The sequence below is a fragment of the Scomber scombrus genome, chromosome 23, assembly GCF_963691925.1.
Source record: "Scomber scombrus chromosome 23, fScoSco1.1, whole genome shotgun sequence".
Classification (NCBI taxonomy): domain Eukaryota; kingdom Metazoa; phylum Chordata; class Actinopteri; order Scombriformes; family Scombridae; genus Scomber; species Scomber scombrus.
The window spans coordinates 15774261-15798645 of record NC_084992.1 but is presented as its reverse complement, the minus strand read 5'-3'; the positions used below and the strand labels follow the sequence as shown (position 1 = coordinate 15798645).

Below are 24385 nucleotides of genomic sequence, written 5' to 3'. Positions count from 1 at the left end.
CTGCCCTTAACAAGACACACATGGCAACCCAAGTTACAGCCAGAGGTTTTACAGAAAAAGGGAGAAAAAAATGTCTGGTGAGGGTCTAATAGTTTGTGAAACAGACCTGCATAAGCAGATGAAGATGTTCCTGGGAAACACCATGCGGTCTCAGCTGGGATCCCATAAGAGATGATGAGTTTGAGCATTACTCATTTAACCATCTGTAGGTCGACCAGGGTCATTATCATAACCGCTCAAAAAGCTATGTTAAGCCAGTAGAAATCCCAGAGCACAGGTTGCAAACAATTCTGTGAAAACAATGAGGGAAGATCAGCCATTGCATCATTGCCCTGTTGGGCAAAGCTCAAATTAGACGGGGTCTGTGTTTTATTAGACAGGCAAGGGAGGGACGCCACAGAGATCACATGAGGGCTCTGGACTATTATGGCTCGCTGACCTCTTGTTACCCAAATTTTCTTGGTAATGTAGGCTACATGGTGAGAGTTATTTTTTTGGTAAGAATTCACTGTGTAATTGTGGGTTGTACGGCTGCGCACATGTTGGAGGCCTAATTACAATTTTGACGTGGTAAATCTGGAACAAGTTTTTAAAGCACTCTCACTTTAAATTTTTTTGCCCGACAGACGCTAGAGCGCTGCTGTTACTGAGGAGCTGCGTTTCATTGAATCTAAAAGCAGTCTTTTGAGCTTCAGAGCAGGTTAGCAAGAATCCGATGTGTGTGTGTGTGTGCTGTAAATAAGTTCACGGTTTTCAGCATGTGTGTACATATCGGTGCGTGAGTGTGTCGCCTTGTGTGCATTTTTGTGTTTGCATAAAGAAATTTTGGAAGGATTTTCTAAAAGTCAGTGCAGTTTAACTACCAGCTGGAGCCTTGTGCCAGTAGGGAGAGTGCAGGCCAATTTGAGAAGAATCCAAGCTATCTGGAGCCAGATCATATAGGCTTTCAGAAGGCACCATGGTAACAAGCCCCGTTCCTTCCCAGTAAAAATAACGGGCTTCATTAACCATCCTGTTAGTGCTGTGGGGGGCATTTATCACAGTGTCCAGACAGCACTGGACTCCTAGGACACATAGAAGTTGCACACTAGCCAAATAATCTCATCATTACTAAACCGATAGACAGCATTTCCTTCTGGTTAAAAGAAGATCCAACTATCTAAATTCACATCTAATCAAATTTTGCAAACGTCATGGCAAAAGGGAATACTTCTGAATAAATTGTGATTGATGGTTACATTTTATAGTTTAGCTTTGAAGCTAAGTCTAGATTTTTCCTTTGCAGAAATTGGCAATGGCGTGGAGTTTTGTTTTGAGAGTTTCTGATTAAAAGTTACAAGTTGCGGATGCTGTGCTCATGCCATGTCTAAATTTAATTCTAACATATTTATGTGGGTATCTCTGAAGGAAATATGCAGGAAATGGGCATTTATCTATTTTTCTTTTTATTCTGTTTATACGTTTTTTTTTGTTTTATTGCCATGATGTAAAGAGGCAATGTGAAAACCAACCAACAAAGCGTCCATATTTCCTCTCCTCCTGTCATTACTTCTATATAGCTTACTTTAATCACACACAGCCCCATTGCTCAAAGATGCTGTCTTTCATAAAAGTCAGCATGTTTATGTAGGTGCTAAAAATGTAAATTTTCCTGCCTTTTCTTGCTGTATGGGTCAATAAAAACAACCAACCATATTGAGATATTGGGGGTTTGGGTTGTTTAATACATTGAATATGTGGCATCTTCTGCTGATCGATAGTTGATTTCTAAATTTGGGAGCTATTCCAGTGAACCTGACATATGTGAGGGAGGAGTGGAAGCTTTTGGCTAGCTTTGACAACTCAATGGGGCGCTGATGAATCCGTCCCAAGCAGGCCATTCCCAAGCCCCAGACGCCATATCCCCTCTTTGACCCGCTGCACTGACATTAGAAAGAAATCCTCTGGGGATTCGCCCCCCCACACCCCTCAGCCCAAACAGCAACATGCCCACCCAAAAGTACATTTTGCACAGCACTGCAATGGCAGGCCTTTCTTTTTCTGTCTCGCTCAGGTCTTGTCGAGCCGTCACAGTGATGGGCTGTACTGTACCGCCAGACAAAGGAAGAGACAACCATCACTCTGGGCCACTGATCGGCCCTGTCTGGACTGAAAAGACTTTGATGGGGTAAAGCAGGGTGGGGGGTGGAGGAAGGGGGGCTGCACAGAGAAGTTAGTGTCTCCTGGGCAACCACTCTGATTGTCTGTCCCTGCCCAAAGTTCCCCATCACACCCCACCTACTACCCCTTCCCATTTTTTTCTTCCCTTCATTGGTTGTTCACAAGGCTCCTTCCTGGGTGAAAGGGATTGGCTTTTGCAAGAAAGTCTCAGTCTGGTACTTGAGGGGTTCTTTTCTACTTGCTGACTTGAAAAAAATGTGAAGTCAAAAAACATCTTCACGTGAATTCTCTATCTAAGACTTTTGTTTCTCCCCTCTCTACATTCTTACTCCTCTTTCCACTACAGACCCTGCTGTCTCACATGACCAGTCTAGCAGGCAGATGGGACGATAGTATGTTTTTCTAGCAGTTATGCTACTGTGATGGCAAAGAAGAGAGGGCAGCCATTGGATGGAGGAGCTTGGGCAGCAGGGAGGGCCTTTGTAAGGCAGGACAGTGAGGTACAGTGTAGTGCCTGGGATAGGGGGTGAATGTACCTATTTGTCTTCATTTGGGAGGACCGGCAGACAGGGTGGGGGTGGGGAATCTATCCGGGAGGAGTGGGAGGTGCCGGTCCTCCAGTCAAGTGGCCTCGGGGGGATTTGAAATGCATTTGGGGTCCTCCCCGAAAGCCTGGGAAAGTGTGGTGAAGCTGAGATCTTAACCATAGACTAATGACACAAACTGCAGTCTTTAAACAAGTGTAGCCACAAACGCAAAACTGAGTCTCCTGCTGAAACAGACAAGAAAAGCCTTTTCAACACAATGCCTGGGCCTTACAGTCCCAAAGAAAGGCCTTGCCCCATTTTTTGACGGATGCAACAGCGCAAACTGTGACACAAGCAAATTAAACACACTGTTGCAGAGCAAAAGAGGGAGTTGTAAATTTTGTTGAGAAAGAAGGCATCCACATTTCTCTCTGGCCTCTGCTCCGAGTTGCCTTGTTTCCATGGAGATTTATGTACACATGGCACACAAAAGAGGGCTAAGGAGGTAACACGGCCTGTTTAAGCCTTGAGGTATTTGCTCGAGCAAAACCCTGCTGCTAATAACACAAGCTTCATACTGAGCCAGGCAACCTGGCTGCACTGCACCCAGGTTAGTGTTTGACAAAGAGCAGGAAGGGAAAGTAGGCAGAGGAAAGTCAGATGAAGATCACAAACAACCAAGGATCCCGAAGAAGGGCTGAAGTCATTAAGAAGGAAAGAGGGAAAGAAGGAAAGAAAGTAATCATAAAAGCAAGAAACAAGAAAGAACACAAAGAAAGCAAGCAAACGTACACAACACTGCAAAAACACAAATAGCTCCCGGGTTAAGAGAAAAAGGATCGGGAAGACATTTAGTGGGAAGCGGAAATCAATAAGGCAAGCGGTGAAGCTGGGAGGGAGTTCTAAGTGGATTAGATTGAGAGAATGTGTTCGATAGGTTATGGCTCAGAGAGAGAGGTAGCCAGACACCGCAGGCTCTATTGCATACTAATAAGGAAGCCAGAATAGAAGCTAAGCGCAGGGTTGTGCAGTTCACTCCGAGGAGTTTTACTATATGGTTCTAGAGTCATCACTGGAGGTTTTTCCTGGGATTTGTGTTTTACTGTCTTGCTGATTTTGCTTTGAATGTTCACCATTAGAATTTATGTATTCTTATTCTAATTTTATTCTTATTTAAGAACAAAATTCCACTCTGCTTCCTAAACACCCATTTCTGAGACATTTTTTCTTTTCCTAATATCATATCACCAGACTTGAGAATGAAATGGAGCTGAATAACTTGACTTAACCTAAAATAGGGAAGACAAACAGTAGTGTCCTTATAACGCTGTCTGCTTTACAACAAGTTTAGTTTCACGCTTCTGGCATAAACCCAGCCGCCCTTTCTCTGGCCGAGCGCCTGGGCCCGGGACAGCTGTCATGGTCGGAGTCTCTGGCTTGAGGAGAAGCCAGAGAGGGAGAAAAGAAAAGAGACCGGAGAGAGAGAGGAGTGAGAGAGTCATTCGGCTGGGCAGTGTGCCGCAGGGGTGATTCCTGATGGTAGAGGAGGATAAGGGGAAGCGGGGAGGGAGGAATAGATGTTGTGCTTAGTCACAGACCTCCACTGTGACCCAGAAGGTCAGGCCTCCGCTCTGGCCGCCTGACCAAAGCCTCTGAGGCAGCCGGGCGGAAAACGAGATGCAAACGGCGAAGTGAGCAGGCAATGACCAGTCTTGAAGACAGAGACCAGCCGGGCTACCCAGCCTGAGGGATTGGATAGGGGGGTGAGGAGGTGGTGAAGGGGGGGGGGGAGAGAGGAGTCAGCGGTGCCTACTCCCCCTCACTTAGGCCAGTGAACCAAGGGACCACCAGCCAGACCAGAAGGAGTGGCGGGGGAGTGGAGACAAACAGTTGCCAAGAGACCACCGGTGATCCTGCGACCGCCGTGGTTTGACCCCGATTGAGGAGGTCAACAAGGGGGGCTTATGAGCAGCTCCCCTACCTCCTCCCCTGACCACCACCACCAACAACCCCCCCGAGGCAAAAAGTCTTCCTCCTCCACGTGCCCTGGGCCTACAACGGCGCGTTTTCACTGATCTGTTTTGCTCAATTAAACTTCAGAGGACACCCTGTCACATCTCTTTGCAAAGGTCACGACCCCGGGGTCAGAGGTTAAGTCTGGCGCTCGTAAAACAAGGTCTCCATTAACATGGCAGCATGTATTCGGAGGTAATCCATCCATTTCCACAAACTATCATGACGGTGTGAAAAAAAAAAAAGTTACGTTACTAGAGGGGGGAGAAAAAAAGTCAAGGTAATGATGTTTTATGGTCGTGTTAACTTTCAGCGGCAGAGTAATGGGAAAGCTGCTTGACCTCGACTTCTTTAGTCTCCCACCGGTCTACCTCAGCAATCCTTTTCAGTAACCGGTTATGAGGAAATCCACTGATAACTTTCAAAATGTTCCGAATTCAGTAATTTCTCATTTCTACTGCCGTCCCTGCTTCATTCCACTTCAAACTACTTCTTGTCCAATTCATTTTATAATTGAGGTATCTGAAGGAAAGTGAATGGCAGACCGTTTCCACAATATTTTCCAAGCTTCCTCCCAATTCTTCATTTGGATTGCTTGTGTATCTTACTCAAATTGTTTTATTCATTTATTTAATGAATTACATACATGTGTAAAGAGAACAAAACATAGAAATACACGGGACTGAGCACTTTGGATTACTACATTCTAACATTAGTTGAGAAAGTAGTGACGGGCACCTTAAACAAAAGCAAATACAAACGAGCCCCACAGTATTCTAACATGTCCTAACATGACGATTATCTACATGCCCTGTTACGACTATTCCATCAAGTTGTCAAACTGGATATGCAAAATATGAATCCAGGTGGGAAGAGGCGATGATTCGAAGAAGAAGAAAAAATAGAATTGCACTTATTGTTTTATCAGATTAAGATAAAACAGTGCACTGGAGTACAACTGCAGTGTGTGTGTGTGTGTGTGTGTGTGTGTGTGTGTGTGTGTGTGTGTGTGTGTGTGAAAAGCCAGGGCCCTGTGTTGAACACGGCCTGCCAGTTGGCACAATGGATGCCACAACCCCCACTCCCAGCCCCCAGCCTACTTCCCAGCGGGCATTCATCTGGGCATGCACATGGGTGCTACAGCCCTGCCTGGCTAAACGCGTCTGTGCCCCAGAACAAGGGGGCTGAGTGCCCTCTCTAAATTCAACCAGCACACTCGCTGCCAACCCGCCGACCTTTCTCAGGCAGCGACCCACCAGATTCAAAAACAAATACAGGCTGAACTTACTGATTTTTTGGCATGAAAAATAACAAGAAAAAAAGAAATATACACAGTTGAGTTAATTATGGCAGCAACATATTTTATGTAACACAACAAAGCAGAAGTGCCACATAGCAGCACGGAGGACAATTTTAAAAGCACAATATGGACCCGTTTTTTCTAGCAGTTCGCACAAATACCAGATTCTGTTTCATACAGAGCCGTTCGCTAGTTTCTTTGTATTTGATTGTATGTTTGTTTGTTTCGTGCAGTTGCAGCAGAACAAAGGCAGCGGCTTCCATTCTGCCACTGTCAAAAAACTTTCCAACGTGCCCGCTGCATTGCGGATGCCAACCAACGAATCAAAGGCATGCTGCAAGCAGACAAAGAGGGTTTGATGCCAACCTCCAAACCTCTAACAACCATTACTGGTGATTTGCCTGCCTCCCTGGCACAGTGCAAAACAAAATGGCGCCGTGCCGCACGCTACCACAATATGGCTGCATTGTCTGAAGGTGGGCACTGCTTGGTAACTTGAAGAAAAAGGAAAAGCTGCTTTAGCTTGCAAATACGAAAAAAGGAAAAAAAAAAAAAAAAAAAAGCACAGCCGTCACTGTGATCCCGGTAAAAGAATGCTATTTTGTATTTGCCAAAGTTTCAACCGACAGAAATTTTGAGGACAACAGTAAATAATCGCATGTGATCCGCAATGCGATGTTGAATCAGACTGAGCGTATTAACCGACGAAACAAGAACAGCCACTTAAAATGAATGTTTCTGCCAATACGTTGCTCTTTCACCACAGCGGAGAAATAATACCTGCTGAAACATCGTTCACAATGTTTAACACGAGCACGTATTTATAATTCCAACGTTGTATATTATGAAAACGCTGCACTATAGAGCCATTTTCAAGTTGGTGCTGAACAGTTAAAAATGCAGCAGATGCAAACTGGAGAAGCGGTGGCATCCTACAAAAGACACAAAAGAGGGTCTGATGCCAACTCCGGTGCCAGTGGCAACCATTATTGTCTCTGTGCTGTGCCTTCTGCTTTCCCTGGCACTTATCAAACACAAAATGGTGCTCAGGGTTTGATGATAATGAGCTAGCTATACAGCCACCTCTCCCTCCACAGCAAAAGTATTGGTGGGGTATTCAGTGTTGCTGCAATAGATTTAATACAAGGAAATTTCAACAGGGAAATACTATAGGGGGATTCCTATGGTGGAGTGCAAGACTGCATGAATGACTGAGACCTAATTATATATACAACACACCTTTTTTTTTTTTTAAGGAGACAGTTTCATTTTGAAAGAGTTGGTAAAGGTGTAAGCTTTAAATTCTGCTACAAAAAAAATGGATTAGGTGAGCAAATAAGAATCATTTTCAAGATTTACAGCATTGATCTGAGTCATATTTACAGCAGAACTTGTGCTGTGTCTATTCTTAACTGCTCTTCACCTCTCTTTATACTTAGTGTGGACTGTGTGATTTAAAAGTGAGGTTTCTGTCATCAAATAGAGGGGGAAAATTCAGTTTCTCTCTTCAAATTAACTTTTATAAGACACTTCAAAACTGCTTTACCAAAAGAATTTCTATTAATAAATATTGTCTTAAATGATCTATGCTGGCATGCAAATGTTTCAGTAAATGCCTTTTTTTAAATTAGTGAGCAACATTCTTTGGTTGTGTATCACTACATTGAAAAAAACTAAAGGAGAAAAAAAAACGGTTTTAACACATCCATTCAAAAAATGTTCATGTCATAAACCTATTGCAGTAGCTGGCAAATTTCAAACTCTCATTTCATACGTAAAAAAAAAAAGAAGAAGACAACACACAGTTCAGGCTTCACATGGAACACACCACTGTGTCCGCAAAAGGCTTTCATCTAAAAGAAACCAGCTTTTCAGAAACTAAGAAAAGAAAGAGGTTTCCATTTCAGCTTTAACACGATCACACATTCATCACACACTTGATTTATAGCAGACAAAAAATGCTATAACGTATATACTTAAATACTAGCAACTGTATTACCAAATATTAACTCATATGTTCAGCTAAGATGGGATGTGATTTACAGGCAGCAATATGTTTATATAGATATTACATTTATTTAATGGTGGACTTCTCATTTTAAAATAAAATTGTTAATATAGGATTTGTTAAATTGAGTTGTAAAATCACATAATATTACATTATGGGTTAGTGTTAGGATTAGGGTGAGTGATATTACAATGGGACTTCAACATACTAAGAACAAACATTTTAAAACGTGATGTGAAATAACACAAAAATAAAAAATAAAAAAGGTTTTCGAGGAATCCAGATTTACTGTTGTATAATCTCAGTATACACACATACTGCTGTTGGGTTTGTTTTAATTAACCAGCCTTTACTGTAACTTTACATGAATGTCACTACTTAAGATCCGAACAAATAGAGGAGGTGTGTGTGTGTGTGTGTGTGTGTGTGTGTGTGTGTGTGTGTGTGTGTGTGTGTGTGTGTGTGTGTGTGTGTGTGTGTGTGTGTGTGTGCGTGCGTAGTTACTCATGCCTGTGTGGCTGTGTGTGTATGAGATAATACATAGTCTGTGCAAATTATAGTAACTGAATAATCACTGAACATGAGTGGGAGCTGCTGCTGGAATACAGCAACTCAAACACACATTTAAGACATGTTCTACATTTAATGTTTGATTGATCGTATTTCTGTGTAGTGATCTGCTATGTTTGACACATGTAAATATGTATTCTGCTTATATACTGTATTGACCATTAGATTTCTTATGTTTATTTGTCTGGCCATCGGAGCGGTGATCTCAGCCAACCTCAGTGAGACTGCCAAAAAGTAACACATGTGACCCTTGACCTTGCCAAGCCATCATTCACGCATGCGTGTTAGCTCACACACACACACACACACACACACACACACACACACACACACACACACACACACACACACTGAAAGAAACATACAGTATGAGCTTGTCCCTACCTTGGTCCTGGACATAGTATGCTAGAAACAAGTCCAGCTCCTTGACCGATACTGTTATGTGGTGTGGCTGGACACAAAGTGCTGGGTTGGTGCAATGTTGAGACTTGACAAGCCGCTCGCCATCTGTACTTTCCAGAGGGATGCCTTTGAAGAGGATGACCATCACCAGGTCCAGACGCCAAACTTTGTCGGCCTGCCGCAAACAGTCGATCCGGCGGATCTTGCCCTTCTGGTCCGGGTTGGATAGCACACAGCACGGGTGCTTCTTGCCCGTCACACTGAGGACAAAGTCCTCCCGGTACTCCTGCCGAATGTCCTTACGGAGCTTGGCCAGCAGCCTGGATGCCCACTTCTGCTTAACCTCAGGCTTCTCGCCCAGAAGCTCGTCCTTCACCGCGCGCTCCTCATCCTTGGACATCCGCTTCTCGTGCTTCTTGAAGTACTTGCGTTTTCTGGCCTGGAGGTTGAACCACGTGTAGGCAATGGCACGGACGTGAGGGAGAAGTGCCTCGATGAAGGGATGAAATTCATCCTGGAGCGTCCAAGAGACACAGTGAGAAGAGGAGAGAGAGAGAGGAGAGAAATGTAATCAGAAAGTCACGTCTAGAAACATGGTACAGAAACATGGATTTAGTCAGCTGGTAATCTCAGGCAGAAGGGAAGTTAGGCACCAAATAAACCATTCTTCATAAGCACTCAAATAATATTTTAGTGGCAGTTAAGTCAAGACATTTCTATTCACATAACAACACTGGTTTTACCATCCTAGATGTATCTGGACATACTGCAGGTATGACAAGGAAATTCCACTGTTTATATCAACTGCCAGCGCTACAATAGCACCAAGCCCGGTGACTGAAAGCACTCGCGTCTCCGCTCTCATTTCCCAAGCATGCTCTGAGCGGGACTCCTGTGCTCCTGTGCTGCTGCTGCTGCTGCTGCTGCTGCTACACAGAGCATGCGCCCCTCGCAGTTGCATTTCTCTTATCAAATTATCCACATTCCGATGTGAACTTATGCCATGTTCACGAAAGGATGGTGGATAAGCTGGAAGGGGCAGAGTCGGATGCAGTTACAGAATATAAAGTTGAAGAGATTCCCCTTTCTCCGGGCAAACAGCTGAGATCATATGAAGGCTGCATATTCAAAATGGATTAAATACTCAGACAGAGAGCAAAAAATGAAAGTGAAGCAATTGTGTGAACGGTATTTGCAAAGGTTGAGTTAGGACTCGAATAGAAGTTCATGCCAAGTGTTGAGGCTAACACACAGAGTAACACTTGCCCAGCTTCATTCCAAAAACCTGAGGTTAGTCAGTGATACTAAATCTGTGGCCTACTTCGTTCATCTATTTAAATTACGGCACAATTGCGTGAAGTTATTTTTATAATAACTTTTCAGAGATTCAGTTTAATATTTGTGGAAATATTTTCAGCACAAATTTTACTTTCACATAAAGCTTATCTGTTGTTTCTTGTGTTCAGCATTTTGCTGTTTTACTTTACACCATAACACCTTTAATTCTCCATTGAAAAATATTTCAAATGTGAGTCAAAAAGAGAAAATAAATGAATACTAATTTTGCAATCCGCATTTGACATAATTTATCCTGACAGTGCATCACCTTACAACTAAAAAAGCAAAATCAAGCCGACAGTTTACTGGCCTACAGGCTTTTTCACCAACAATACCCATGTAATTCTTAAACAAATTTTAATAATCTCTTAATATTTGTTCCGTGTAAGTTTAGGAATGCACAGGATGGGGTGCATGATTTATAAGTAGTCATTAATTATAGCAGCGGTGAGCGAGAAGTGGAAACATTAACTTATCTTTGTTTTAGGTCATTAAAATTTGTAATTGAACAAGTATAAACAGCTCCTTTTGAGCAGGCTTTTGAAGAGTTTTGTTCTTTTTCGAAGGCACGCAGGCTCGCGGGCTGTAGGAAACCACAGACACACACTTCTTATCTGTGCCTGCCGCTCGTGCTCCTCTGAGAAGCCACATTTCTGGTCTGCACTTTTCAGGCCAATAAAACTCTGCTCCAGTACACTAATGTCAAATTAAAACCATATCACACATTGTAAATAAAACTTTTTTTATTCTCTACTGATTCTAGTTTTAAAATGTACTATATTTACTTTGGATACAACACTTATCTGTTGGCTTTTAAAGAGGTAAAAAATAATAATAATTCAGATCTCCATTTAATGTCATCCCCTCACTATAAAGTTGTCAATTAAACTGACAAAAGTAAGCAGTAAATGCTAGTAAATTCGCCTCCGAAGCAACTGTCTCTGAAATCCTTCTCACATCTGGTTTCCTGTTTAAAAAAACACTTTAAATATTCCCTTAATTTTTTTTTTTTTTTTTTCAACCAGTCTTAAGCCAAATGCTGTAAAGATAAATGACTTGGCCAGGGCCTACGCAGTGCACTTCAGCTGGGGCCATAAAAGCACAATCCTCTTAAGTACAAACTAAACCACATCTCAGTCAATCACTTACTTATGCCAAGTAAAATATAAACAGTAAAACTGAGTCAGCCAAAACAGGCAGCTACTCTGTCCAACCTGAATCAACCTTATCACACGTTTGATCTTCCTACAGTGAAAGTGGCTTTATCTGCTTCCAGTACACTTCACTAAAGTATAGGGGTTTTGCTCTAAATAAAAAATATACACGTGGGAGGAAAAAATATAAACACGGCTAGAGTGAGGCTGGGAAGTGTGTGTGCGTTTGTGTGAGGTTACTGGAGGACGCAAATAACCCAATTAAACCTGAGAGAAAATGAGAATACCTGTGCCAACTATACGGGATTATCATGATGATAAGTCTATCTTAAAATCATCTTTACGCACAACTTTACGCAAACAAAGACACAGAAAGATTGGCACAGTGGCGACTTTTAAATGTCTGTGTGACTGTTAAAATGATTTTTTTGCTACAGTTTTCATTACAATCTAAAACCTTGAAAGTAAAAAAAAAAATCACAATAATTGGAGCGCAAACGCATGAAATGTGGAACAAGAACTTAAATTTGGGTTCGTTTTTACGCGGCGTAATTCGCTCAGGAGAAAAAATACATTATAAGTGTGAATTATGAAAACATTTTCTAACGCAGAAATTAAACTGCACAATCCTGACGCATACACCTAACTTTCTCTCCCCCTCCCATGACCACTGCCTGTAACAGTTGCATTAAAAAAAAAATTACGAAAAGCATTTTATATGTGTATTTAAAAAAAAGACACAAATACCTGAGTAAGACAAATTGGAGAATACATGACGAGACGGCAACACAGAAAGTGAATGTACTTGGACTGATTCCTCTGATCACTTTATCGCGCCATTCCTGGACCGATGTGCACCGTGCGAGACTGTGGAGCAGCTATCCGCGTCAAACGAAAAAAAAGAGGTTATCCGAGAACATCCATGAATTGTTGCGATCCAAAAGATTGTCGTGTCCGCAGAGCAGGAGAAGCTATAGGCAGGAGATTTTGAGGAGGAGTTGACCCGCACGGTATAAGCACTTGATGTACTTGTGATCGTAAAGCCGGTGCTGCGCGCTCCTCTACTACACGGGCTTCTTTGCGCGTGTCGGTGCACTGATATCTCGTTCATAAAAGCATTGTGGGGAGCTTCAGTGTGTGATGTTCACCCCTTGCTTTCGCCAAACTTGATATGAAAATCGACCGGTGCACCTTCGGGTGCTGCGCGATTCCAGCAAATCAGACCCAACTTTTTTTCCTTTTTTTTTTTTTTTTCACCCACGTAATTACACAGTCACACTCCTCCTCCTCCTCCTCCTCCTCCAAACACACACTACCCCCTATCCACCATCCAGCACCTTCTCCTCCTCGGCTATGTGAAAACACAACAGACAATTCATTTACCCCCCTCACTCCATTTGAATTGTTTTATGAGCTTCAGAGGACTTTGGACCACAGCTTCAAGCGCACACAAACGGAAGAAGGACATTTCCCTCTGCAGCTCTGCCACCTTTTTTTTTTCTTTTACCCCCGAGCCCCGCGTCAACAACACGCGCTGTAACTGCTTTTCCACTTTAGATAATTCAACTCAGTGTCTGCCCGCTCACACAGTCAAAACAAACTTTTGGTCTTTTTTTTGTTTGTTTGTTTACTTTGTTTGTCAAGCACACAGTTGGCCATGAACTCGGCTTATTTACCTTCCAGTGCTCTGCTTCTGAAATAAATCCTGATGGCACAAATTCAATATTTTCTGACTGCAAGGGGACATTTATCTTGTGCTTACTTCCAACTGCAGATAATATATTAATTGTATTGTCTACTGCAGAATAAAACCTGTAAATCTACTAAAGACAGGCAAAATTATACTTAGTTGGAAACTTTCACACAAGGGAATCTTGCTTTTTTTAAATGTATTTTTAAATGTCAGATTATATTAAAGGGACAAATAATTCAGCTTAATCTGAACACCTGATTCATTGCTTTAATGAAGTTGAAAAACACTCCCAACAAAGCCAAATGGCAACATAGTAGCTTTTACTGATGAAAGGACTGGAAGTTAAACATTGTTGCTGCAGTGTGTGTGTGTGTGTGTGTGTGTGTGTGTGTGTGTGTGTGTGTGTGTGTGTGTGTGTGTGTGTCCTACAGAGCTGTCAACAGTCCGCACAAGAGTTCATTTGCCAAATTAAGGGGAATGAGATGTTAACATAGGCTGTGCCAGGTTTTAGTAGACACTGTTTGGCCCGTCCGCGTACAGGAGACAGTGTTACAGTATCACAAAGCGCGTTATCACAACATTTGAAAGCAATAATAATCCATGTTCACGTACCATTGCACTGTACTGCATGGATTAATAGGGAATCCTGGAGCCTGGGTTGACAACACACAAGCCGGTAGCTTCACATTTCTCACGTTCAACTTTGTGCTTTGGAGGGTTTTTCTCTTGCAGTGCTCGCAAAAAAAAAAAAAAAAAAAAAAAAAAAGTCAACACCGGAAGACAATTCTTGGCAGATAGCGTTGAAAAGAAGTTAGGAGCACCTCGCGTTTTTTTCTCTTTTTTTCTTGTCTTCCTTCCTCTTCAAGTCTTACTTTTTTGGATCGTTTTTTGGGGTTGTTCAGTGAAGTTGAACGTGATCCAGAAGAGGCTGAGTTTTCGGCACTGGGCTGGTCTCCGCCTTCACTTTCACTGTGTGACTGCCTGCCGCCCTCCGGCTCCCAGCGCTCACCGTCAAGTCTGATAGCGCCGCAAAAAACACCATTTCCGGGGACGCTTTTCCAAATAAAAGCGTCGCTGACAAACTGTTACATCGGCAGTTTTCTCCCTTAGCTTAATAGTCAGAAGTGGGAAAAGTAATCAGATCCTTTACTTCATTGCTTCTCAAACCTTTTCACTTCAAGGACCCTAAACTGTGTCAAATTACACCAAGGACCCCCATCTGATAAGATTTCTGCTTTTAGATGTTTTATCACAGGAAGTGTGTGAAAACCATGACCAAAATTGTCACATATTCTGTCATTGTGTTACTTATGGATGGAAAATATATTATAAATACATTCTGTGAGGGACCCCTGGAACCACTTCAAGGACCGACAGGGATCCCCGGACCCCACTTTAAGAACCACTGGTTTATTTAAGTAAAAGTAGAAACACCATTATGTGGGAAAAAACAAAACAAACTACATTAAAAGTAAAAGTCTTCACACTTAAGTAGAAGTGTTACCAACTAAAAGTGTTTTTTGCAGAAAATCAGGTTGCATATTTATAAAATATGTTAAATAAAGCATGTTGATAATACTTATGAATTAGTGCATAAGAAGCATTTATTGTTATTTGATCTTCAGGACTTTATAAAGGTCACAAGATAAATCTGACCAACTGTGAAATGATTATTTGTGCAGGAAAGAAGAATTCTCATTTTCAAGAATTTTTCTCTCATCTCTCAGTTTTTTATTTGACATGAAGTTTAGTATGGCAAATGACTGATCACCAGGAGGCACAACAGCACCCTGTTTTTATGTGATGTTTAGGAAATGCTGGTTAAGTAATGCTGCATAATTTAGAAGCTTATTTCACGTCAAATCTTCATCTGAAAAGTAACTAAGGCTGTAAGATGAATGACGTGTAGAAAATACAACATTTCTCTCTGAAATGTAGTGGAGTAGAGCTACAAAGCTGCAGAAAATTAAAAATATTTACGTAAAGTACAAGAACCTCAACATTGTATTTCAGCTGTATTCATTTAAGCGTTGTGACCAGTTTTTAGGTAGGCTGACACACAACAGAATTATGTTAACCCATAAAAGGATATGTAATCCTTCAGTTTATCTGAAAACCTAAAAAAAATACTCAATGGAGAGCATATAACTTGATTTGTAATATCATGTTTTAGTGTACCTTATAGCCCAGCTACTATAAACTATGTCATAAAGAGTGTAGACTTTGTTAAAACTGTAAAAGTAATGGGAAATGACTTGGGTTCTGCTCTATTACACCAAAATCCCCATTTTGAACCTTAAGACATGACTCTCATTTTGAAAGCAACACTTCCCATCCCCTGGGTATCATGTGGCCGTTTCTCTACAGCTTGACGCAGCACAGTTTTGTAATAGTGTTGGCATTCTGGCCTCTCATTGGCCAGCAGCAGTGGCCCCGGGACTCTGTACCCTGGGCCCCTCACTTCCGCTCCTCTGACGTGCTGTTTGGGGCTTACAGAGCTGCTTGCTGGACATTCAGCCTTGTCATGGCGATGTCACTACTGCAGGTGGAAATCACTACACTCTAGTAATTACTGCAGCACTGTAGTAATTATGATTATTATTAGCCTATTACTATTATTATCATCAGGTTTTTACATGTGACCTACATGGTATTGTAATTACAGTTTTTATACTCAGAAAATTACCATTTATATGATCAATCAAATATTGGAGGTAAAATAAAATAATAATATTGGTGCTGATATTGCTAATGTTATTAAGTAATATAATTTAAGGGTCATTGCCTTCTATATCTGCATTTCTACATTCAACTGATTCTGTTTAGATCTGACCATATTCAACTGTGCACAATGTCTTTCATTATATATATATTACATACCTGCACACAGTTTATAAAATGTTTAACATAACCAGATACTTGTTACTGGCTCCCTCCATCATAGTTTCACTATACATCATAGGTGCATTCATTCTTAATTCTCATCCTTCTTTTTATGTATTGATTTGTTTGATTTGCATACATTTTGCATACAGTTGTTGTTACTTTCTTGACCTCCCTTGGCTTATTGATCACTGGCTCATTCTTTATATTTGTTTATATATAGCTGTGGTGTAATAATAATAACAATATCAAACAGTGTTGTATTACTCATACTTATGCTGAATAATCACTCACTAGATGCTCATTGCTGTGTGCTGGCATAACAACAGAAAGTGTGACTAATAGTATGATTTGAATTGTTGGTCGGACAATGGATTTTATTGCTGTCTCATCACTGTTATCATGACATCAACACACTATTCACATTATCTAAAAATGTCACTGTTGTCATTTTGGTGCAGGGTCTGCATTGCACACGCTCAGTCATCGTTAGTGATTCACTTATCCAAATAATTAAGCTAAGAGCATTCAGTTGGAGTGGAAACGGCTATAAATTGCTGAGCAATGATTGTTTCAAGGATAAGTTCATTCTGATACCGTTGGTGTGCCGATTCACTGTGCTGCAGCCTTGAAGCAAAATTGGCTGGGCTGAATAGATATTGTCCTTCTGACTATTAAGCCAATAAAAACACTCCACTAAACAGAAATAGCAAACACACTCAGTACATTTTAGGAGGCTTTGTAATTCACATTATGCAATTATTTTTTCCAAGAATGTTTTTCTTTTGGATTTGTATTTCTTAGTTATTGTTAAAGGAAGTGATACCATGTAAAGGCAGATCATATCACACACTGACTATATTGTCTCTGCTTCTATCTATTCAGCATTATATCAGTCTGTTGGAGCACATGGCATGAGTTGTTACTGATTCATCGTCCTGAATGTGGACCTACCACCCCCATGTGGCTGCAAACTGCTAGTATCTTGTTTGAGACTCACTGGAGAATTAAAACCAAGCTTCAAGGTGTCCTTTAATATTTAAAGGTGGGGATGTTTTGGTGGCAGTTAAGCAATTTAAAATATAAAATCCACTAAATAAATTATACACAAGCCGACAGTTTAAAAAAAAAAAGTTTTCTTACCTTATGATATTTTACAAGTATTCCAAATATGATTATCAAACATGAAAATATTAACACCCGTAGATAAAACAAAATGCTATGTTGGGTACAAACACTTTATCACAGCAGACGTTTTTACACAGGTGTTACTAATAACATTAACAACGGCTTCATTATATTCAAGTGTCCCGTTCAGTTAAATGTATTCAGCCATCGTTAACTTTATTATTTACACCTGTGCTTTTCCTACTGTGACATGTCTTAATGTTCCTTAATGAAAAAGGCTGTTCATTCAGTGCCACACACATTTTGTCTATTTCTTTTAATACCACTGGGATATTCTATTGATTTTTTGTATTTCATTATAGATGACTCATTCACAATTTTTTGTTTTAATACAGTGGCTTGGGGCAAAGATTAAGACATTTCTAGTAAAAGCAGATCTGCTGAGAATGACTAAGATCACTGTAAAGTATCATTGTTATAATTATTAGTGTTACTTTTTTTATTCAATTTGATGTGATGGTGTCTTCCACTGGGTTAAAACCAAGTATCATTTTTCACACCATTAGGGGGCAACACTCCCAGTAACAGTACTGTTACTGCTTAGGCACCTGTTTCATCAAGTCATTAACTCTCAGTTATTATGCATATATAAGTTTGACATTTAACTTAAAGAACAAAGATAAAGACTAATCAGAAGATACAAAATATAAGTGTGACTCTCAAAAATTGAAGTTTACATGATTTATACAAGCTGCAATGTAAAAATGACCGTAGAAGTACTCTGAGGCTGTCACAGGAAACGTTATACTATTAAATATGCTAATTCTGATGCTTTTCTCCTCACGTTGTTTACTCATGAAGAACACTCTAGTTGTGTCATTGGGTGTGATCAGACTTCACCAATGTCGTTTCCTACTCATTCATAACGGCTGTAAGCAACCTACCATGACAAGACAGCAGGGCCATGATGGTTTGAGCTAAATCCAATATTCTAACCTTTACTATAAACTTTTAATTAATGATGTACTCCACGTCATGTTATGCCCACTGCTTGCTGAAATTGCTCTTAAAATCCCTCTTTAATTGGTAGTAGCACTTAGGATCTGTCCTTTATGCAAATTGTGGATGAAAGGGTTGAAGCTGATTCTATTCATCTATTTTAAGTCATTCTTTTTCAGAAAATATAAGCACAGGTTGTTTGATTTTTTATTTTATTTGTTATGGACTACAAAGCACATTGATTGCATGTGAATGTAAAATAGAGCAGCAGGCAGCAGCAGCAGCATGGACTGAGTAGAAAGAGTTCACTTCTTTCAGCTCATATGCATTGAGACAGACAAACAAACCTCAACTTAAACCCTGGCGATGGAGCACAATAAAAGCTTGCCTGTAGTCCGACGAGTAAATAAATATTCAGAATGAAATGTCAGCCTGTGTTGCCTCTTCAGCATGGGAAAGGCGCGGGTTGGACAAGGGCTCTTTGTCTGACACTATCAAATTAACACTGCAGAGGGTGCACAGAGAGGTGCACTTGAGGAGGGCTCTTACACACAAGGCAGGCTGAATACTTCCTTTAGTTATTCTTCTCAGGCAAAAAATAACATTAATGATATAAAACTTTATAGCCCATTTGAATCACATTGTTTGCAGTCACAATTAAGTATAACTGTGTTTAAAAGATTACAAACACCGTCCCTGAGAATTACATAAACTAAAAAATATATCTTAATATTAAGGATGCTCTCTTAAAATTTGCTTTCTTAAATAAAAGCTGCAAATAATCTCTGTTGCAGACATTCAGCACACAATAAACGTATTAGGAATGCATAAAAAAAAAACCAAAGGGTTTTAGATCCCCTCCACAATATCTCTTATTTCTGCAAATATGGTGAATTCTGGCCTCGACGCACAAAGACTTTCATCAAAATCAGTCAGCATAAAAAGACATTTAGGTGAGTAAAACAGGGTTGGAGACTAGATGTGGGTTAGGGTTAGGGTTTTTTTTTTTTACATGCATGCTCTCCCAAAAAGTGCAAGACACCTGAAAGTATGATTTAGAAAAGGTATGACAAGAAATGAGCCTTTTTTAAGTTGATTTTGCTTGATGATGATGCTCATAACAAATGTCATTTAAGAAGAAGTCAAAAGCAAAAGAGCTCCACTTACCATCCACCACGTTCTGGCTGACATGTCATAGCAAAGCTGCCATTTAATAGACCTCTCTGTCAGTTTCCCAGCCATCACTGTGCTCTCGGCTCTCATCGGACGCAGCCCCGGTGGAAGATAAGGCACCTAATCAAAGGGGCATCAGTGGAGGCATGCTGTGCCACATTTAGGTCAGTCCTTGACACGTTGCATTGTGGGAAAAAAATCAACAACAGCTTGACCAGTGACTTGAACCTGACTGTGGTAATTACAAGAGCCATGACCCTGAAACCCTCACCGCCCCCCTCCTACACTAACCACCCTCCTTCCTCTTCTTTCTCCTCCCTCCCTGCGTCCTCTTCTTACATATGTTTTACAAAGGCACAGTTCTGGATATAACACATGTAACAGGGTTGAATAATAAGTACCTGGAAACAAATTTGCTGCAAAAACTGGAAAAGTACAACAAATTTGTAACACGATCCTCAAAATCATCAAAAGCAAATTCCTGTCTTTCAATTTGAGGTTGTTGAAAACAGGAGCATCATTCTTGTGTACTATTTCCGAGACAGAGTGTAGCTGATTGTGAGTCAGTGCTGACATTTGGCCTGAAGTCATCTCCCTGTTTCAACCTCATCAGTCCTGTTTTTGTTTTTGAGGGGAAAAAATCCTGCCTGTGCTGGGAATGATCCATTAAAGAGCCGGGGCAGCTTGATGTCACTGTGAGGGACTGAGGAAAAGGTCATTCAAAATACTGAGATAGACTTGTGAGGATTATACCACTGGAAATGATTATTCTTATTCAAAGGTGCTCCGATGTATTGCTAATAAAGCAGTCACAAAGGTCAAGTAGTCACAAGACACATGTTGCATTAAACTTCCCCTCAGCATCAGGGCTATACTTTAGAGCCGACTGTATTTTGATACACGAATTAAGACGTTTAGCGTGTCCATGTAAATGTTATCTGAATGCCAGTTGAAAAGACCTTTTCTCTCCTGCCACATTCCAGTCCTCCTCATTGAGGCGGCTCGGTGGCAGCTGGATTTCCCCACAAGGACGGTGGGTGGACTTAGCAACAGTTACTTTGCATTAGTTATGACAAATAGATGAAGTGAAAAAAAAAGAAGTGCTTGGAAATGAAGACAAGCGTTTTACTTGATTGCCCATGTTGGATGAAATCTTACAGAATACACTTGAAAATTCATTATACATAGCTTAAAATGTGGTTAAAATTATAATTAAGCTGTGGTGATACTCAACAAGCTATATGTTTGTTTGTCCTTCAGCTGATTGCACTGTATAGCTGCATTCATTACCTGTTCAGAGTTGACCTTTTCAGGACACCTGCCTTTAATAAAGCACTAATTAGGAGCCTAATTAGGAGCAGGGCAATTATCTGGTTTCTAAAAACAAAGCACAATAAGACACTGAGCAATCATCATGGGAGGCAAATGTCAGCTCTTGGCAGGGAAAAGGCAAACAAATATTACTCAGAGGGATGACATATGTACTCACTACATAAGTAAGGAGCACCGTAGCTTATACATTCAAAAGGAAAATGATTTATAAAGCATTTGTAGTAAGTGTATAATTTAATTTGCGGCATCTGAAAAGCAAATGTTTTATGTTTATTATGCATAAGTGGCTTATTTATAATGGCGTTGGGAATATACATGAAATTGTTTTATAACTGTAAACTTGTAAAATATGAAATTATTTGGTTTAAGAACAATGTTGGGTCATTTCCATATCTTGCCTCCTTCACCAGATATTAAAACTCATATTTGTTTGTTTGAATTTGATCACTTCAATAAATAATTTTTTTTTTAACAGATTAAAAAAAAAAAAAAAAACATTCCAGACACATTACTCAGCTGATACCCAATATGTGCTTCATGCTTTTGGAGAAAAGAAAAACGTAGAGGGCCGAGCTCACACACGAGAGCCGTGTGCACCTTATTGATTTTGAGGGTAAAATCGATACATATCATCGTCTTGATTGGATTAAATGTGTCAAGTTCAACTTTTAATTGGATTTCTACTTTCTACAATGAGAGCTTATTTGAAAATCAATAGGCAAATCAATACCTCTGTGTTCAGAAAGTTCAGCTGCGGAGCTAAAAAAAAAAAATATGGAGGAACGTATAGCAAACACCTGCCACTGGCAACCCACACACATGACTCACTGAGGTCTAACAAATGTAATTAAACATTCTTTTTTAGTGAAATAAAATACCAAAAAAATTCTTATTGGGTAAAAATGTAAGTGTAAGTGAACTCATTTTAAAAATTGAAATAGCTGAATGGTTTATTAGTGTGTATGTTAAAGGATACAGAAAACTAGAAATGGTTGCCAGTCAAAAACATGTGGGCTTTTACTGAAGTATTAACTCTGAAAACATCTAAGCAAGGCCTTACTCATGTTGGGGAGGATCCTAATCATCATGTCATATAGGATATATGTCCCATATGGACTGAAATCTGAAAATGATCATGCAACCAATAATTAATGATCAGATAATAAATGTTGCTATGTTCCGAGACTTAATCCTTGTCTAGTCTTGGCAAAATGACCGGAAAACACGCCAAGCCAGTAACTCCAATCCTTGAAAGGTAGACAGCCTTGTATCTGAGAGATAACTGCTCCAAGCATAGTTTATGTTTATCAAGCATGTGGCTAATTATTTCTTTTGTTCAGCCAGATGTCATAGACTGTAAAACTAGCAGGTGGTCACTTATTTAATTAGTCCAGTTGAGCAACCATTACGGGAGATTAGGAGCACATTTAACCCAGGCTGCCTCTATTATCTACGAGACTCAACCTTATCATCCGAAGCCTAAACTGACCAATTAAATTTAACCCCAAGAAGAGGCTCAATTAAAGTGATGGTTCTGAAATGGCTAGATGTTTTAGATTTATTAGCAACTGATATCAAAAAGATTAATTTAAAGATTAAAATGTCAAAGTAATTATAGTTACAGGAAAGAAAAGCAACGTATTATTAATTATGATTAATATTTGACATTTTTTTAGATTAGTTTGCCAATGTAAGAAAATCGCACTAAAAACCCCTTTTGACCCCCATCCTAAATTGATCCTATATTAGTCAGGGATTGCGGACAATGCAGGATTTTGGTTGGTCTCAACCCGAAATGGCTCGGGGTTGTTGAGGTCAATGCAGGTCATTTCTGTGTGTTCAGAGCTGATAAAAACATAAAACAATTTTAGACAACACACATAGATTATGTTCACGGCCATGCACACATTACATACGCCTCACTGAGATTTAAGAACTTTTCAAGACAATAGCCATTCAGTACAAGACAATTGGACTGCTGCTTGTTTGGATAAATAGTAATTATACTGAGAGAAACAAACAAATGAAGCTTTAAGGAAATCTGATCTGAATTTTGATGTTGCTATGTAGTCTTTCATTTAAAAAAATAATTTTGTGGAAAATGATACTCTGTTAAAAGTGAAGATTGATTAATTTTATAATTAGGAGTATAGAGTCCTTGCTTAAGATATACTCTGAACAAATAGGCAATCTGTGTTTACTATATTCTCAATAAAATGTATATTGTAATAAATATGCTTACACTGAAAAGGTTGGTTAGGAGGAGCCACCACAGTCCACAAGCACTAACACACGTTACGCAGCGCACAGGTTGTGGTCTTCTGATTCCTTTTAGGGTACGCAAAGACAGATCTCTTTTCAAATTTGAAATAGCTGTAGCTTTTTTAATCACAGATAGACTCACCGCTGCTGAAGGAAAATAATCACATCATATAGAGGGCATGATGTGTGCCCCTCTCCACACACCAGCAGCAGATCATTTTGTGACGCCGTGGTGTATGGAGAATAGTTATAATGTAATAAGTTTCACATTATAACGTGATAAGTTTCACATTATCTTTTTCTGGTGGCAGCAAAACATTTCCATACGAATCAACATGCTGAAAAAGGTGAAAAGAATCAGCTCACAATCTAATTTATTAGAATATGAATACCTGTATGATAATTTCAATAATCACAATTATTACAGCATTCTAATATGATTAATAGACAATTTACCATATGCTTGACATAAAGAAATGGAGTACACATTCACCGTGTATTAACTTAATTCACAAAACTGTTCCAGTGTTTGAGGTTTCCATGTAAATAAAGAATTCGACAATATAAAGCTTGAAAACACATCCCAAAATAAATGAAATCAACAAAGTAAACAAAACAACGAAAGGTCCAAACCGGAAGCCCTGTGGGACGCCAGGTAATATCTATCTATCTACACTCAAAACCTACTGTAACTTAGTTATTAACGACATGAGGTGATAAGGCTGACATGTTGTTGATTGAAAACACACACAGCAGCAGCTAACAGTAGTGTCAGTCTCGGCTGAGGAAGTATTGATAAAATGTTCGAGCCCAGGAATCACTTGTTACGGAGTACTGATTGAAATCCATCCACTCAGTTTATATACTTCAAAATATATCCCCACTACTGCTATAACAAGATGGCTTTACTGATAAACAATGCTTATTGCTTTCAAAAACTAAAAATACGAAATTGTTACCATGATTTATCAGTAACGTCCCTTCTTTTTTTGACTATCGCATACATTCACATAACCCACCAGCTAAAAAACTAAAAAACAAATGAAAAAGAATTTCCATAAACATCCAAGAACCTGAATCAGAGTTATAAAAAACACTTAGCAAAGTTATCGACAAACATAAACACAACTTCTCTGATATAAAATATGAATAAAACAAAGGATTCACACCAAATAAAACAACTAGCTTCAAGTGAAGATGTTCTTTCAAGAGTATCATTGATGCAGTAAAACAGACTGTGTGCGAAGGTGAAAATCAGTGCATAATATTAAACTGCTACCTCCAAAAATTTTGGTGAAACATGCATTTGTTAAGTGCTCGCTGACTATTGCAACATTTCCCCATGTCTTTGGCTTATATGGAGACTAATCTGATGAAGATGATGAGAATTGGCAGCAAAAATAAGACCTGAACAGGCACTTAAAACTACTTGGACACTGTTAT

At 39.9% G+C, this 24385-nt stretch overlaps 1 protein-coding gene across 10 annotated transcripts in view; it reads right to left on the bottom strand.

Annotated features, from left to right (window-relative positions):
• The window catches only part of LOC134005476 (nuclear factor 1 B-type-like), a 65707-nt gene extending 51658 nt beyond the window's left edge, over positions 1 to 14049 (bottom strand). For 8 of the 10 annotated variants that reach the window (XM_062444383.1, XM_062444391.1, XM_062444384.1 and 5 more), the window contains exons 1-2: positions 12220 to 12450; positions 8963 to 9494 (exon numbers count right to left, since the gene is read on the bottom strand). In XM_062444383.1, the coding sequence (XP_062300367.1) occupies positions 8963 to 9494; positions 12220 to 12246 (559 nt within the window). In that variant the 5' untranslated portion in view covers positions 12247 to 12450. Of the gene's footprint in view, positions 1 to 8962; positions 9495 to 12219; positions 12451 to 13777 lie in introns of those variants that run through there. The other 2 variants (XM_062444387.1, XM_062444388.1) reach the window with 1 other exon arrangement.
• Positions 14050 to 24385: the final 10336 nt, after the last annotated feature.